Source organism: Sarcophilus harrisii, chromosome 2 (genome assembly GCF_902635505.1).
Source record: "Sarcophilus harrisii chromosome 2, mSarHar1.11, whole genome shotgun sequence".
In the NCBI taxonomy this organism is placed as follows: Eukaryota; Metazoa; Chordata; class Mammalia; order Dasyuromorphia; family Dasyuridae; genus Sarcophilus; species Sarcophilus harrisii.
In genome coordinates, this window is record NC_045427.1 from 162,098,268 (window position 1) to 162,116,815 (window position 18,548).

Here is an 18,548-nt window from a genome sequence, read left to right on the forward strand (position 1 = left end):
TCCAGGAATAATTCCTCAAGGGGAAAGAGAACTTAAGCCTTTATGTCCTGACTTGAGCCACCAAATGAAGTCAGAAGAGAATGGCCTGTTGCTTCTAAGTCTCTATTATTTTTATTCTTTCTTGAATTGGAGAGGAGTTTGGGGATGTCTATGAATTTGTAAACACACCACCAAAAGCCTTTGAATAAACATTGCACCAAGATTCTCCTGGTGCCTGATGATAAAGTTCCAAATGATCTGCCCAGCAGTCTAGTAATAGCAGAGATGCAGCCTCATCTACTCAGAGGCCATGGTAGATTTGGAAGTGAACTTTTTGAAATAAATGCTATATGGAAACTCTATTTAGTCTCAAACTGTTCTCCTCAGGGACTGTGATGGTATAGGGGAAAATGTAAACCCCAAGGGGTGAGGGGAAATGTTTGTACTACTTAACTTGCTATCACTGTGAAGATTCCTTTCTAAAAGCTAATTTGTGTTAATTAGTTAAATGGAACTGGGGTACTAATTACCAGTGGCTAATAGTTTGTGTGGTAAAACACCATAAAATAAGGGCTCAAATCAATAGTATTAGTGAAAGCCACTTTATTACCCTCTCAGTGATATTCCTTCCCTGAAAGGAGAATATTTGAATTCATTTTTAAGTCTGGAGCATTACTGCATTAAATATTTCTCTCAGTATTAGGCACTGATGAGATATGGAGGGAAGATTCATTATCTCCATGTCCTTCATGAAAGACTTCATAAAAGACATTGTTGCACTTGAAATGTGTTCTAAACAATTTGGTTTTTTTCTTCTTATAAATTAACATTTTTTATTTTATTAGTTTTTAAAAAAACAACTGCTAATTTTTATCAATTAAATGGTCTTTTTGCTTTCAATTTTTAAACCTTCCTTTAATCGTCAGAATTTTACTTTGTTATTTAATTGAGAATTTTTGATTTGTTGATGTTCAAATTTATTTTTTATATTATATATATATTTTTTTTAATTTTGAAAAAAATTCTTTTACAACATTATTCCTTGCACTCACTTCTGTTCCGACTTTTTCCCTCCCTCCCTCCACCCCCTCCCCCAGATGGCAAGCAGTCCTATACATGTTAAATATGTCACAGTATATCCTAGATACAATATATGTGTTCAGAACCATACAGTTCTCTTGTTGCACAGGAAGAATTGGATTCAGAAGGTAAAAATAACCCGGGAAGAAAAACAAAAATGCAAACAGTTTACATTCATTTCCCAGTGTTCTTTCAAAAATCATTGATTGTTCCTATGATTTGTTGTTTGACTCATTCTTTGGAAATAGATTAGTTCCTAATTAATTTTTTAAACCATCTTGCCTTTATGATATGTAATGTTTATTGCATCTGAAAATGATGAATTTTTAATTTCTGTCTTCATGCATTTGATTATGAGGTTTTTATGTCCTAATATGTGGCCTATTTTTGTGTAGTGGTGTCATGTACTGCTAAGAATTACATATATTCCTTTCTATCCCTATTTAGTGTTCTCCAGAGCTCTATTATATCTAACTTTTCTAAAATTCTATTCATCTCCTTAATGTTTTTCTTTTTTATTTTGTGGTTAGATCTATCTAGTTCTGAGAGGAGGAGAGGAAGGTTGAGGTCCTCCACTAATACAATTTTGCTATTTCTTCTTGTGACTCAGTAAACATATCCTAGAAGAATTTAGATGCCATACTACTTGGTGCACTTATGTTTACTATCAGTAATATTTTTTCATTGAGATATAGTTTTCTTCCTTATATCTTTTCATTAGATATATTTTTGCTTTTGATTTGTCTGAAGATCAGGAGAGCTACCCTTGCACCTTTTTAAAACTTTAGCTGAAACATCATATATACATATACATATATATATATATATATACACACACATACATACATATATATATGTATGTATGTGTGTGTGTGCATACACTGTTGTTTTATGGAACAATTCATTCTGTGCAATGACTGTTATGATTATTATTTCCCTTTATCCTATTTTCTACCCTTATATACTTTTCCCTTTCTTTCACCATGTCCCTGTCCTCACCAATGTTTTGATTCTGACCACCCTCCCCTGTTTGTCCCCCTTCTATCAGGTTCTCCTCTTATTTCCCCCATCCCCTCTTACTTTCCTAAAGGGTAAGAAGATTTTTCTACCCAACTGAGAATGTATATTGTTCCTTCTTTGAACTAAATCAAATGAGAATAAGATTCAAACAATGCTCATCTCCTTTTCTTCTATTGTAATAGGTCTTTCATGTCTTTTTATGTGACATATTTTACCCCATTCTACATCCTCGTTTCCTCTATTCCCCAGTACAACCTTTTCTTCACATAATTATTTTTTATCATCACATCAAAGTCGATTTATACCTATACCTTTTATCTAAGTATACTCTTCTGTAATGAGCTGAGGTTTGAGTTGATGCACTGAGGTTCCAAGTACATGAGGCTAAATAGTAATTGGACTATACTCTATTAATATACATGATTGGATAAAGAATAGTCCCTGCCCACTCTCTGTGCAAGTCCTGATGTGTTGTATAGGAAATGACGATTTGGGTGGGTGGAGGCAGAGAGAGAGAGGAAGAGAAGCTGGGAGAGATTGGGCCTGGGTTCCATACTCCTAGCTGCTGGTCATGTGGCTGCTGGTCTAGCTAGCTTCTTGACTCAGCTGCACACATTGCTATTGCCCATTCTCTTCCACCTCCGATCTTTCTTCACTGAGAATAAAGACTGACAATTTTCCCCTAACCTGAATTCCTGACTCCGGCTGATTTTAAAATACGCAATCTTCACACTCTTCCTTCTATTTGTCCTAATAGAGATACAGTCAAGAGTTACAAATATTATCTTCCCATGTAGGAAATTCAAACAGTATAAATATGAGGGTTTTTTTCCTTTTCTGTTTACCTTTTTCCCTTGAGTCTTGTATTTGAAAACAAGACTTTCTGTTCAGCTCTGGTCTTTTCATCAGGAAAGTTTGAAAATCCCCCATTTCATTGAATTCCCATCTTTTCTCTTGAAAGATTCTGCTCAATTTTGCTGGGCAGTTGATTTTTGGTTGTAAATCCAAGCTCTTTTGCTTTCTGGAATATTATAATCCAAGTCCTCCAATCCTTTAATGTAAGAAGCTGCTAATTTCTGTGAAATCCTGACTGTGGCTCCTTTAGATTAGAATTGCTTTTTTTTCTGGGTACTTTCAGTATTTTTTCCTTGACTTGATAGTTCTGGAATTTGAACTAGTCCCTTTTCTTTTTCTGGAGCAGAGGAGGGCAGAAGGTGAGCACTTAAATGTGATAGAAAGCCAAAAGAAAAAAAAAAAAAAAAAGATTTCTCTAGGGCAGCTAGGTGGTAAAGTCAGGAGAACCTTAGTTCAAATACCGAGACAGACATTCACTAACCTGTCATTTAAATTTTGTTATTCTCATTTTCTTCATTTGGAAAATGGAGATAATGATGTGATTGTGATGATGATCAAATGATATAACACGAAAAGAGCTTTGAAAATTCTAGAGTGCTTTATATGTATTAAATGTTAATTATTTTTATTAGTCTGAGGTTGGCAAGAGGCAGAACTAAAAAAGGAAAAACACATAAGGACTAATTTGTAGAAGCTGTTTGCTTTTTTATATATAAATACGAAAACTTTTGAACAATGATGCTTTGTGTTTAACTCCTTTTAAGTCCCTCCAAAATGTCACACTTTCCAAAGAAAGCCTTCTCTAAATCCTCTTAATTCTAGTACCTTCCTTTTTGTTAATTATTTCCTATTTATCCTTTGTATAACTTGCCATGTATATATTTGCTTGTACATCATCTCTGTTAGATTATAAACTCCTTGAGGGTAGACATTTTACAAACTATTTTTATATCTCCTGAACTTATCATAGTGCCTGGCACATAACAGGTGTATAACAAATATTTATTAATTATCATCATTATCATAATGATAAACTATATGGATAAATATATTTTACATACAAAATTGATTAAAATTATATGAAAACTCTAGCATTAAAAATAATTCATTGAAAAAATAACATGGTTCTTCTATGGTACAGGATATTTATGGCTTTGTTTAAGGATGTTGGCTCTCATTTGTAATCTGAAGTATAAAATTAAAATGACATGATTTAGCTTTGCAGAAACATCTAACTCCTCTAAATTTATATCAGTGCTATGTAAGGCATTTACCAAAGACAGACTTGAAATACTTTAGGAAGCCATGGAGGCTTCGAGAGCTTGAGCTTTTTCAGTGATATTCTTTTGAAATGGCATCATGAAGTCTTCAAAGTCCACCTCATAACCGTAACGCTCACGTCGCATTTCTCTTTTCTTGACTAATTCTGCAGTTGAAGCTTCAGGGCTCCAGAGCTGTAAAGAAAAGTAAGGGATCATTACAACATGTTCAACAAGAAATAACTCTGAGGTCAGAATAATGTTTGGTTGTAATAAAATTAGGAATATTAAAGCACTCATATTTACATTCAAGTGAGTTTTATCTTTTGTGATAATGGGAACTTTTAGCACCATCCAATAAACATGTATTTTGTTCTTACTTAGGACAAGACACTATAGGCATCAATAATTTACATATCTAAACTTATTATATAACAGTAATAATAATTTCAAAAAGAGACCTAAAATAGAAGAAATAAAAATTATGGGAATATGAGTTGTCTTAGAATTATTGTAATGATGATTTCAGTGAGTCTGCAGATGAGGGCACATTCTAATATTCTCATTTTCACTTCTGAAAAGCAGACATTTTAAGCACCTGTAAAATAGTCCACAAATATGGGAAGAAGATATTGGGATATTATCAGCAAAATATCAGGATAACAACTTGTTCTTTCCAAAAAAGGTGAGAATGAGATAATAATAATGATAGCCTATCTGATAATTGATATAATGCTTCTCAACTGTGTTATCCAATCCTCACATCAGCATTGTGAAGTAACCAAATAAGTATTATTATCTGCATTATAGAGGAATAAGGAGTAGAAGCCAAAGGTCAGACAGTGTTTTCCCCACTGCCGTGCCATATTGTCTCCCATTCCCAAAACTCTCTTACTAGTTCCTCTTAGCAAAGTGGCCCCTAGTTCAGATATCTAAAGTTTAGAATGGAAAGAATGGAAGAAATGGAAAATGAAGGAAAAAAGGGAGGAGACAAAGAACTCATATTAAACTCATTCTATACAAACCACATATACAAATGAAGTTTTTTCCTCAATGCTATAGTTTGATGCTATAACGATGATTGTCCTAAATAATTTCTCCACCACTTTAAATGGAAATGGGCTAGTTGGAACATTTCAGATATGAAGCAATAAAATATTATACTCAGGACCTTGGTAGTGGAAATAAGAGAGATTTAAAGAGAAATATCGAATCCTAGGACTCAGAGTTGCTTATTGTCTATTATAGATGGAGAAAGGAGTTCAAAGATATCTTTAGAAAGAAAGGATTCAAAGAACTGCTAATAAAAATGTAGAAAGAAAAATAATTTAGAGTAGACAATGAATTCAATTTAGACCCTCAACTGAGGTTAACAATAAAGCATCAGGATAGGCTAGAGGGAAACAGGGAATTAAGAATTCAGGGAGAATGGCAGCCTAAAGAGGCAAATTTGAAGATTTTGAGTATAGGTGATAATTGAAGTTCTGACAATAGGAAGGCGCTCCAAAGGAAATACAGAATGAAGAATTTTTAAAAAGGGAAATTTGGCCTTGAAAAGGCCTAAAAGACAATGAAAGTAGATAAAGGAATCAGTAAAAATGGATATGGGAATTAAAAAAAGAAGAATTTGAAGAAGGAAAGGATTTTTAAAATGTCAAATGTCAAAATGGGATTAAGAAAATGAACATTTAGTAAAGACCTTTGAATTAATTAAAAAAGAGGTCATTACTTAATATTTACAGGGCTTTTTTAAAGAAATGTTTGGTATAGATACCAAATTGAAAAATCTGTCATAGGAAAGGAATATGTGATGAAATTGAAGAAACAGAAATAGACTATTTGGTTCAGGAATTATACTCACAAAATATAAGAGCTATAAGGCCCCTTAGAATTCTATATTAAAAAGAAATAAAAAGAAAACTATTGTGCATATGCTAATATTGTATTACTATCACAGGAGAATTCTGTAGGGTGAGATAACTAAATTTTTTTTTGTTTTTTTTTTCCCCAAATGAGGAAAACTACATACATATAAAGACAGAATTTAAGATGTTATTAGAAAAAAATGTGATTGAAAATATTAGAGAAGAAAGGATTAATTTATAAGAGGATAAAATCCCTCCCACTTCCTTGCCTTTCCATAGATTCTTCCAGCCTTGTAATTCAATTTCTTTCTCATCTTTGCCTGTTAGAAAACTAAATTCAAAGTCCCTCTGAAGAATTTTGGCATGACATGGGAGATATTGGCAAAGGACCATCCAGCATGGCATGCCCACATCAAAGAGGACTCTGTGCTCTATGAACAAAGGCTAATAGAATAACTCAAAAGAAACATGAGATGCACAAATTTAGAGAATTCATAAAAGGCTTTAATATATACCTGTTGATTGATTATTCCTTAACCAAATTATTAGGCAGCAATAGGTTAGCTTAAGAAAGAAAAAAAGACATTTCTTTCTCAGAGAGAGGTAGAAAGAAGAGCAAGATGTGTTAAAATAAAGATAGAGCAGATGAGGACGCTTATGGGATGATTGGTCACAATACAGAAACTGCTTTATCCATTAGAAAATGCTATATTTAGAATCAACAGGCCTGCATTTGAATACTGGCACTTTAGTCACTAAACATCTCTACATCTTAAAGTTCCCTTTCTAAGTTCCTTTCTCTTCTAACTGCTAGAACTACTTTTGGACTTTTCAGTAAAGCAGGAGTAAGGTTATCTACTAAGATTTATCTGGGAGGGGAATGGGATAAAGAACTTAAGAAAAAGTCCCAAACCTTGTAGCTATGAAAAGCATACTAGGGAAACAAGTAAAGATGTATGAAGAGACTATAGTAATTAATTGTGTATAACAAAAAATTTCAAATGTCTATAATAGAAACCTTAAAAACTTATACAGAAAATATATGGCATAAAATTATTAGTAGTACTAAGAGAATTCATCATGAAATAAAAAAAGACTTCAAAGAGTAAAATATCAGTTCTTATCTCTAATTCTACTCTTTTCCATTTTAACAATTACAGTTTCTTCAAAACTTAAAATTTTGATTTATTTAACATTATTAATATATGTAACTAAGAATATTTATAGATATGGAAGCTTTTACATCAGGAAATTAACTGATGGCACTTAGCAAATTAGTGAAAGTATTTTAGCATTGGAAACATAAAAGCTCATTTTTTATTTAACATCAAAATATTTGGAAGAAAAGTGAAAAATTCAGTTAGCTATCAGGATTTTGAGGTGCTGTTTACATAGCCTGAAGGTTACAATTTAAATATTGGTTAGCTGAAGGAATTCAGGATCTTCTCTTTCCTCTGAATTATATTCTTCATATGAGCAAGTATATACTAAGTCTCAAAATTTAAAAAGAAACAATGATCTGAGAGAAAAGATAAGTAGATCTTAACACTTTGAAAACTACTAAAAAACTAAAATGGCCAGTGATACCTTTAAGCATTTTAGCAGATTAGAAATTAAACCAATGAGGGTTATGTTGACATATAACATTTAATATAACATTTAATCAATTCACATGTTATTTCAAGAGCATCTGAAAAGTTATAGTGTGAAATTATAAAATATTTATCTTCTGTTAAAGTACTTACTCTCCGTGGTACGAATGTGATGTTAACTTTCTTTGTAACTCCACTGGTAATCAGGTTATTGAGATGAACAACATTATCCTTAACAGGAACTTTTACTTCCTTTATATGTGGGACATTATAAACTGGTGGAAGTGACTCCTGAAATTTAATCCAAAGAAGTTATTACTTCTAGAAAAGTATTTTGTATGTTTTATAAGTTTCCTTTTTTTGGCTATATTCTAAAGCAAGAAATAAACTTATATACCATTTCATTCTGTAAGTAAAAATTCCAATCCAAGCTGAAAAAGCTCTAATTCAGAGATTTTGGCAAATTTGGGAAAAACTGGCAGTGTCTTTATTGGTGCAGCAACAGCCATATTTCATAAAGGCTTAACATCTTTTGTGACTAGATGCTTTCTCATTGATTGGGAGGCTTGTTATTTACTAAAAATCATATTAGCATATGACATGAACCTGTCACTTATTATCACAGTGAATTATTATCACTATCACAATCAGTTTAACTGTTTTTGTCTCATACCAAGATTCCCCTTCATTCCTTTTCATGCTGGGGCTGCCAAGACTTTCAGAGAAGTCTTTATTTTCTACCACACTAGCAGTCCTCATTGTTGAAAATACTCTACTTCTTTGCAATTACAGTAACATTCAGAAATACCTATCTTCAATTCACTGATTTTCCAGGTTTCAGCATGAACTTTTTGGTGACTAAGAACTAGATGGATAGTGAAGTTGACCCATTCCCAGTAGATTAGAAACATTAGAGGAAAGGGAGAGAATATAAAACATTCTGTTGTTCAGATTACCAAGGCAAGCATACCATCAAAGTGTCACCAAAGCACATCTCAGATAGAAGTGACATTAGCCATTAGATTTAAACCATCTCAAAAAGGATTTCCTTCCTTCTGGGAACATCACAACAAGGGGTCATCCAGACTTTCCTTGAAGACCTTCCTTAGAAGGCAACATGTGACACATCCTTTTTTAAACCTCTCTCTCATATAACACCAAAAAAAAAAAAAGGAAAAAAAAATAATGGAAAACATACAAACTTTCAAAACATGACAATTTAGTTTGCAAATTCAACATAACTATATACATATAATACCAGTGTGATTATGTTTCTTTAACTTCAAAAGGATACAAAGGCAGGCTCAAGTAAAAACAAACCATCTCCCCACTTAATACACAATTTTATACTAAGTTCCAGTGCCCAAGAATTTTTTTAATTAGGCTGAAATAGGCCTCTTTCCTACTTTTTACAGCTCCTGTGAAGCCACTCCTTTTATACTTGACAGTCCTCCAAAAATCTCTTCTTTTTACTTTTTCATAAGAGATGGTTTCTGTAATCTTATCTTCTTAGTAACCACGCTACACTTCAGCTTTGCTAGTCATATTCCCAAAACTGGCATAAAAAGTGTGATTTTTTAGATGTGATTCATGATAATTTTCCAGATGTAATTTGACTAAAGGAAGGCATGGCATGATTCTATCCTACCTAAACTTCTCTTAATGAAGATTGCTTAGATTATTTTTATTATCATACCGTATTATTGACTCATATTAAGTTCATGAAAATCCCAGGTCTCCTTTACATGAAGTGACATCCAGCACATGTACCCATTTCATATTTGTGAAGTCATTTTCTTAAACCAAACCTGGGAATTTACGTTTATTTTCTATTAAATTTAATCTTACTAGATTCATCCCATTGTTTAATCCTAATTCAGATTTTTTTGGCTCTTGATGCCAGGTTGAACTACAAGATATGATCAATAGATTTATGATTCATCCCAAAAGAAGCATCACTATCACTCCAGGTTGAAAATGACTTATTAATTAATGACCAAACTCTTTGTATGATGATGTAATATTGAGAGTTGCTGTGCCTTAGAGACACATACCTCTTGACCCAAGAGTTCAGATTCAATGAAATATTTTCGATATATTTTAAAGAAGTATTAAACAATATAGGCCTGAATGAAGCAATACAATTAATTTAGTGATTCCTGATGAGAATGCCTTCCTTTTACTTTGAACCATATTGATATTTAGTTTGAAGAATTTAGAATTCAAAGTGGATTTTAAAAAAATATGCTAGAGTTTGACCAGTTAGACTTTTGTTAGGGAACTGAAGTTTTACCGAAAAAAAAAATTTTTTTCTCAATCTTAAGAGAAAGGTAGATGCCAGTATTATTATGTCCGCCATTTTATGTATAAAGATCTGGCTATGGGTGGTTTCTATTTGCCCCAAGGACTTCCAGGAAAGCTTCATTCTTAAGCTAGACATATTTGTTGTATTTCTAGTACAATTATAACTTTTCATTACATGTATAATTTCTAATGCTTTGTGAATATATATATACTGCTGAGGCAATTGGGGTTAAGTGATTTGCCCGGGGTCACACAGCTAGGAAGTGTTGCGTGTCAGAGGCCAGATTTGAACTCAGGTCCTCCTGACTTCAGGGCCAGTGCTTTATCTACTGTATCACCTAGCTGCCCATAAAAATATTTTAACACTATAAATTCTTCCAAGATCATGTCACTTGGACATTTTTTTTCCTTACCTCTTCTTTTGGAATTTCAATTGTTGCTGCAGGTTTTGGAGCTAGCTTTGGTTTAGGAGGTGGCTTTATGCCCTTTCCTTTTGTTTCTACTGCTTTTGGCAAACGGTCTAACTTTTCTTGAATATAATTAATTATTCTGGTGTCAGCAAAGGCTTTAGCAATATCCATAGCATCCTGTCCTGTTTAAAAAAAGACAGTAGTCAAAGGATGTAGATGGTAGGTATAATATTGGTTATGCCAATAAATCTTTGTAACATTAGTCCTATGTAGTTCAAAGGATATTTAGAACTGAAACAAAACCTTAATGATCACCCCTCTTTATTCAGATTCTCTTTCCACTAAACTGCATTACTACTTGAGTTTACTAAAATTAAGATACATTTAAAATGCTCCTTTATTGGCATTATTAAAATGACTAGCTCTATTCCTCCTTTCCCCCTTTTTAACCTTTCTCTGACCTTTTTTGATGAGGTATCTTCAAAATGGAGACTGTAAATATCAACAATTCACATACTCTATATCTTTAACTATGGCTGCTGCCTTCTCCCAGCCCAGGATTCTGGGCTGTTGAAGCTGGCTATCACTTTAGGGTACTTTAGTCCAAAATCCCCTTAATTTCACAGATGAAGAAAGTAGGTGAGGGGCAGAGAAGGTAAAACACTTGCCCAAGGTCTAGGAAGTGCTGGAATCTAAACTTGCTTTGGATGCTTCTGACTCCAAATTCAGGGCCTATTCCAGCATAATGATGCTGCATTTCTGCTCCACTATTATAAAGCTTGGGAGGGAGGTGACTGAATATGTATAGTGACTATTCTGTTTACTTACTGCTGACCCAACATTGCACAGGCTCATCTATGATAGTTTTATAGAGCTTAACAGAAGCTACAAATATTATCACTAATTAAGAAACAATTCATCTCTTAAATGAGATTAAGTTTCTTTTATTCTCTCTATGCTTAGGAAGTTATTAACTCTCTCACATCTATAAAGGACCTAAATATAAGGATTTTAAATTTATCATGTGGCCATTATTTCCAAGAAACTCTTAACAGAACTGGCCCTATATTTTGATTTATATTCATTTGTGTGGAATACCCCAAATAGCTTTTCCTTGGATTCTCAGAGTAACAACAACCATTACTCAAGTCAATCGTTTGTTCTCCTGTAGGAGGAAACTGGAGTCACTGCATTGCTTATAGATTATAAGATGTGTTTATGTTTGTAGCTATAGACAAGCTTCAGAAGTGCAGTCATGTGACAATAAAATGCTAGCTGTCTTGAACTATGCCCAACTCTGATTCCAAATTTACTTCTCTAACATACCTTTTCTATTTGTAGCCTCAATGTTAGCACCTAATTCTATTAAGTATCGTACAGTATCCAGTCTACAGCTTTCAATGGCTCTCATTAAAGGTGTTGAATTGTTGATTGAAGGTGCATCTATTATAGCTCCATTCTTAACAAGAAGTTCAACAATATCCTGTTGACCTGCATGGCATGCATGATGGAGTGGAGTCCACAGGAAATTATCTGTTTCATTAACATTGGCCCTGTTTAAAAAAAAAAAAAAAAAAAAAACAGTTGTATTGATTAATGATTCTAGATTACATTCAAGTTACTTTTCTTTAAAGTTAAATCTAAGTTGAACTTTTAAGATACTATTGCATCAGCAAGGTGGTACAGTATATAGAGCACTGGGCCTGGAGTCAGGAAAAAATGAATTCAAATGCAGCCTTAGACACTTACTAGCTCTGCGACCCTGGACAAGTCATTTAACCTATTTTCCTAAGTTCCTTATCTATAAAACCGATTGGAGAAGGAAATGGCAAGCTACTCCATTATCTTTGCCAAGAATATCCCAAATGGGGTCACAGAGAGTCAGACATGATTCAAATGACTGAACAACAACATTATTTCATCATTTTTTATGAAGCTTCCTCAAACTAAGTAAGTTATGACTACAGTAAAATAGCTTGCCATAAATTTCAATGGGACTTACAATTTTAAAAATAATTTTGTTTTTTTCTTTGCCTTTGTCTTTATCAAACTTGCTACATGACAAAATAGCAACAGTTCATGTTTATATAATACTTTATAATTTATGATGTACTTTCCTTACAGTAACCCCAAGTAGCAAGTAAAATAAATATTATCACTCCATTATACCAATAAAGAAAATGAGAGTCAGAGAGATTATAAGATTTGTTCTTTGTTTTAAAGCCAGTAAGTCTTCAAGTCATGACTAGAACTGGTTATTTTGACTTTGAAGTCAGTGTTTATTTTTACCTCACCTCACTGCCTCTAACTGCTTTAAGTGTATGCATGTATGCATGCGTCCTGTGTGTGTATATAAATCTAAAGACATAGGCCTATATACAGGCATATAATAAACTAATAGATACACATGTATATAGATACCCATATGAATGCTCACATACATATATATTTTTACATTTACATACACATATGTACATACATTTATATAATATATATACATTTATATATGTACATATATACACACATATATTTATATAAACATACATATATAGATGTAAATCAGAGTTCATGGGAAAAGCACAATAGTGATAATCCAATTTTGGATATGTATTTTTTTCTTAACACACTGCTACTTGTAAAAGTAATTCTTATGTCTACTCCCAAGCATAATATTTTAGTTTCAAATCTGCATTATCTCATAAAGGCAACTGTCAAATAGATTATACTTGATTTGCAAAGAAGCTATTCTTTACTGGAAAAAATTAACTAGTGTGCTTTAGAAAGAAAAAAAAAATTCACCTCTTGCTTGAATTGACGGAGTGTCTCAAAAAAAAAAAAGACATCTCCAAAAAGAACAACCCCAAACCATTTAAAAAGAACATCCCCAAACCATTTAGTGGTCCCAATAGTTAACTAATTAGGTTAGGGGAAGTCTGGAAATCAGATGGTCTAGTCATTTGCATTCCTTACTGCTACATGGAACTTTGGGTTGGGGGTGAAGGTGGGGTGGGGAACTGTTCTTTCCAACAAGCAGTATCTTCTTTCACCAAGATGGTAGGAGTCTACTCTTCCACAGGAGAGTAAGGAGAGTAAGCCACAGATGATGATCTATTGATCACAAAAGAAATCCAGAAGTTCTCCTGTGGCTTTGTAGGAGAATCCCTCTCTAGATCTGCAGAAAGCAAAAGGATTTGAAGAGATCACTTGTAATCATGATTTTAATCAACTACCCTAAGGAGTCCAGCAGGGAGTTAGTACAGAAAGACAAAATGCTTTCAGGGAAACCAGTAAAATTCTAGAGTGCAATATTGATATCCTAATTTTTATTACAATTTCTTTTGTTCTTGAAGAATGATGACCAGAAAAAGCTTCACCAAACAAGTAACATACCCCCTTTCAAGAAGAAATTTCACAGCATCTATGTTTCCACATTCACATGCGGCCATTAATGGAGTTCTATGAAATTTGTCCTTCATATCTACTGGTATTCCTGCTTCAAATGCTTTTTTCAGGGATGCCAGATCTCCAGCTTTAGTGATGTAATTAATATCGCAGTATACTTTTCCAGGGTCATCAATATACCAGTTAGAATCATCCTGAATGGGATGTCTAGGTGGAAGATCTCGATTAAATCTATTGCAGTCTGTAACATTTTGATAAGTTTCAATCATATAATAAGGAGGCCCGCCTTCCTTTCGGTGTTGAAATACGTTGTCAGGAATATAAGGGACTGGAAGAGGAAGAACAAACTTGCCTTTCTTTGGCTTCTTGCCCCTTCCCTTCTTCTTTTTCTTGGGTCCATAGGATCCCAATACAAAGGACTTTTGCAAATATCTAGTCCCTTTAAAGAATTCATTAATGTTAACACCTGCTCCTCGGCTCTTTTCATGTTGCTGAGCAACAATTGCTAATTCTTCACTGGTTGCTATGGTTTGCATATCCTCAAGCATAATCACAAAGTCCTCTTTAGTTATAGTTCCATTGCCACGGTCCAGAGGAGCAAAGATCTCTCGCAATTCTTTTTCATGTTCATCAGACCAGTCATGTAATCTAACAGCCCAGGGGGGATTTGGATTTTTCACTCCAGGCTTGGCTAGCTTTTTGGCAATTCGTTCAGCTCTGCGTATTTCTTTGGATGCTGCCTTGAAGCCCCCGTCTTTAGCAACATTTCTTGGTGTCTTGTGATCTAAATTCTTCCATGTTAGTTCACATCCTAAAAAAACCCACATATTTCTTTACTAATTGGGCAAAAGACTGGCATGGCTTTTTTGTTGTTCTAAAAGGACTACAAAATAAATTTGTTTATTATTCAAACAATTATTGCATATTTTTACAGTTCTAACATAATCATGGTTATTTCTATAGTTGTGAGGACATTTACATAGGAAAAGATTGCTCAGAAACAGAATGATATGTCTTTCAACTCTTATAAAATTGAAACAGTTTCCACAACATGGGTAATCCCTCCTCAGACTCAAATCTCAATCTGTCTATTCCCTTGGGAATTGTTTAAAAAAAAAAAACACCATTATCACCCTCTAGCCAATCTGGTGATGGGCATTTCTTTGAACTCAGCTAGGATGTCCTCAGAGATATATGTCCAAATGCTTCCTGAAGGTTTTCCAATTTTGTAGAACAGGTCTAAAGGTAAAGGAAATCAGAGCAAATGTTCTAATTCTAATTTAATACAGCATATTTGTAGACACTGTGGCTCAAACAGCAATCATCTGGAAGATTCTAGGGAACACAAATTTGGCAATGAATTTCCTTCCCAAAGTGAACAGAATTCAGGTCTAACATCAGGAAATATCTTAGAAGAATAAGCAAGTAAAAAAGGACCCTAACATCAGAAGCAATTATGTTGAAAGGGCTGCTCAAGACATACCCATAAGAAGAGAATGAATCTCAAAACTTTACAATGTTTCAAAGAGCAAGGAGCTTAGATACAAAATCCACTAGAAAAAGATGAACTAGTTTTTTTTTAATCACTTAAAATGATTTTATATTTAAATGAAATGAGAAGACTAGAAGAAAAAATGGAAAAGAAATACATGTAAAATATCTCATAGAAAACAAAACAATCTAAAAAACAGATCAAGAAAAAATTTAAGTATTGCACTATATCTAAAAGTCATTTAAAAAAAAAAAAAAGCCTTGACACTATAAGAAAATTCAAAACTTCCCAGATCTCTTAGAACCAAAGGGCAAAATGGAAATAAAAAATACACACTTGTCCCAATTAATTTTGGGAGCTCATTAGTGACATAATTCAACTTACACCCTTGTCCCCAAAGGATTACATCCATAACATCCCCAAAAAGTGGTCTTCTATCCTCTTCTTAAAAATCTCTAAAATAGGGGAACACTAATTTTTCCCAAAGGAGCTATCCCACTTCTGGACAGCACCAATTAAGAATTTTCTCCTGACATCAGAACTAAATATGCCTTTTTCCAGTTCCCCATACAGTGTTCCTATACTATTCTGCTTCTAAGGCCAAAAAGAACAAGTCTAATCAAGATTACACATGACAACCTTTCAAATTCCTGAATTCATCTACCATCTGAGTCTTTTCTTCTGCGGGATCAAGATTTTTTTAAATTTCAAAAAATCTTCATTTGACATGGACTCAAAGGTCTTTAATATTTGGGATTCCCTCTTCTGGATACTCTATATTTCATCAATATTCTTACTAAAATATAATATTCAGGAGTGAACACAGCATATCAATTGTGATCTCATCCGGACAGCAGAGAATAAAACTGTTACCTCTCTGGGCAACTAGGAAATGCAATGAATAAAACACCAGGCTTGCAATCAGGAAAACCTGAGTTAAAATCTGGCCTCAGACATTTACTCACTGTGTGATCCTGGGCAAGTCATTTAACTTTGTTTGCCTTGGTTTCCTCATCTGTAAAATGACATGAAAATGAGAATGGAAATGGAATGAAAGGAGAAAGAAATGGCAAACCAGTCAAGTACCTTTGCCCAGAAAACCCCAATGGGGTCACAAAAAGTCAGACACAACTAAAATGACTGAACAACATTATCTTCTGATTCCTAATCATTAAACATTTCAATGTAGTTCAGTTTACTAAGACCTTTAGGTCCTTTTCAAAGTCCTATCTTATACAAGTGAAGTTTTTCTTTAATCTCAGTATATGAATCTCTTATTTGTCCCTACTGAATTTCATCTTTGTAAACTAAGTTCAAGGTTCTTTTCCCTCAAGATCTTTTTATATTTTTACTTTCAGATAATATATATATTAGCTATTCTTACCTTTGCATCATCTGCAAACTTGATGGGTACATGCCTTTAATCCTAAATAAGAGTTTAGTTCCATAACTACAGATTTACATACTATATTTCCATATTCAATATGAGGTAAAAAGTCAGGTGGGATAAAAAAAAAAAGGTAGAGGTTCACTCATCAAGAGAAAATGCAAATATAATCTTTCTTTTTGCACTTAAACATAAAAGAAAGCCCATTCCATATACACACAAAATACCTGATACAACAAAGAACACAAATGAATTCACATGATGGCCCTGTCCAAAAAGCTGTTTCTTTCTGTAATCTGATTTCTATTACCTCTGTGTTAGAAGGTTGAAAAACATACATTATTATAGTTATCAGGAGACATGGTTCATCATTATGACTATAGTTCCTAAATCTTTCAAAATTGTATCCTTTCATTATTAAATAGTTATTTTTTTTCAATATTGTTGCTTTTGTAAAAATTGTTTTCCTGATTTGCTTTACTCTGCTTCAGTTCATATTACCCAAGACTCTACTCAAGTCTTTTGTTATTTCTTGCTAGATTTCTCTTTTATTTCAGAATTCCAACATAACTGATTGTTTCAGAAGGAATGTTTGAACATTCTCTACTCCTTGTTGTCCTTATTAGAGAATGGAACACAAAACTTTTCAGGGTAACTTTTTACTGCTTATAAGTTTATCTTTTGACTTTCAGAATATTATATTTGAAAATCTATTTTTAGTAGGAACTTCCAAATCTTGTAAATATTAACAGTGCTTTTTATATATTTGATCAGTTTCTTTCTGGATTCTTGTAGTATTTTTCTTTGATATAGAAGTTCTAAGTTTTGCTTATGACATTCTTGAGACTTTTTCTTTTAGATTTTATTGAGATAACCAGTAGGTACTTTCTATATTATCTCTGCAATCTGGTTCTAACAAATCTGGGCAGTTTTTACTTATAACTTTTCTGAAAAATAGCATAGTTTTTTTTTCTTCTTAAATCATGGTTTCTTAATAAAGCATTGATTCTTAATTATCTCTCCCTGAACTATTTTCCAGGTAATTTGTTATAGCTGATATCTTACACTTTCTTCTATTAAAAAAAAAAAATCTTGCTTTCTCTCTCCTCTCTTTCTCTCTCTCTTTCTCTCTCTCTGTTTTTTTTGTTTGTTTGTTTGTTTGTTTGTTTTTTTGCTATTTCATGGACCCATGATTTTTGTCTGGTCCATTCTAGGTTAAAGGGAGTTATTATATGGTGAAGATTTATTTCTTCCTATTCTATTTGTTTTCTTTCCAATTCTTTTTATTGTCTCTTGCTTTGGTTTTTTCTCCATATGCATATAGTACTTGTAGAAAAATCTATTTTTCCTATGCTAAGTGATTACTGTTATTTTTAACAAAAATTATTAGATAGTACAGTGGATAGAAAATTAATTAGCAAAACCTGGAACCTAGAAGACCTCAGTTCAAGTCTAATCTTAGAAACTTACTAGACTATATGCTTGAGAAAGTCATTTAAACTTCTGTTTTTCACAATTACCTCAAATATAAAATGGGAGTAATAATAGTACCTACTTCCCCAAGTCATTAAGCATTAAATAACTGAATATGTTAAAGTACTTGGCATAATGCCAAGAACATAGTGGGCACTTAATAAATTTCTGTTCCTTTCTCTTGGGGATCTATTTATAGGTCTAAATAGTTTTTTGATATTGTTCTGTGTCTTTATTCATATCTCCATCTTTTTTTTCCTGAATTGGGGTCCTCATGGTGATTTTTTATGACATGTCTGGCTGTGATTGGTGTTGCCTAGAGTTACCTGGTCTCTTGTACCAACCTCCTGCTCCATGGATTTGCTTTTTCTTGCATCTGTGAGGTTTAGAATCATGAAATTCTATAGCATTGGAACATAGAGGACTAGGA

The 18,548-nt window shown here is 33.1% G+C and overlaps 1 protein-coding gene and 1 long non-coding RNA gene across 7 annotated transcripts in view; one reads left to right on the plus strand and one right to left on the minus strand.

Annotated features, from left to right (window-relative positions):
- The window catches only part of LOC105749090, a 148,906-nt gene that overhangs the window by 89,113 nt on the left and 41,245 nt on the right, over positions 1–18,548 (plus strand). The window lies entirely within an intron of this gene.
- The window catches only part of ANKEF1 (ankyrin repeat and EF-hand domain containing 1), a 59,064-nt gene continuing 44,586 nt past the window's right edge, over positions 4,071–18,548 (minus strand). For all 3 annotated transcript variants that reach the window (XM_031951104.1, XM_031951105.1, XM_003758191.4), the window contains exons 6-10: positions 13,755–14,577; positions 11,691–11,917; positions 10,368–10,546; positions 7,804–7,941; positions 4,071–4,388 (exon numbers count right to left, since the gene is read on the minus strand). In XM_031951104.1, the coding sequence (XP_031806964.1) occupies positions 4,230–4,388; positions 7,804–7,941; positions 10,368–10,546; positions 11,691–11,917; positions 13,755–14,577 (1,526 nt within the window). In that variant the 3' untranslated portion in view covers positions 4,071–4,229. The remainder of the gene's footprint in view (positions 4,389–7,803; positions 7,942–10,367; positions 10,547–11,690; positions 11,918–13,754; positions 14,578–18,548) is intronic.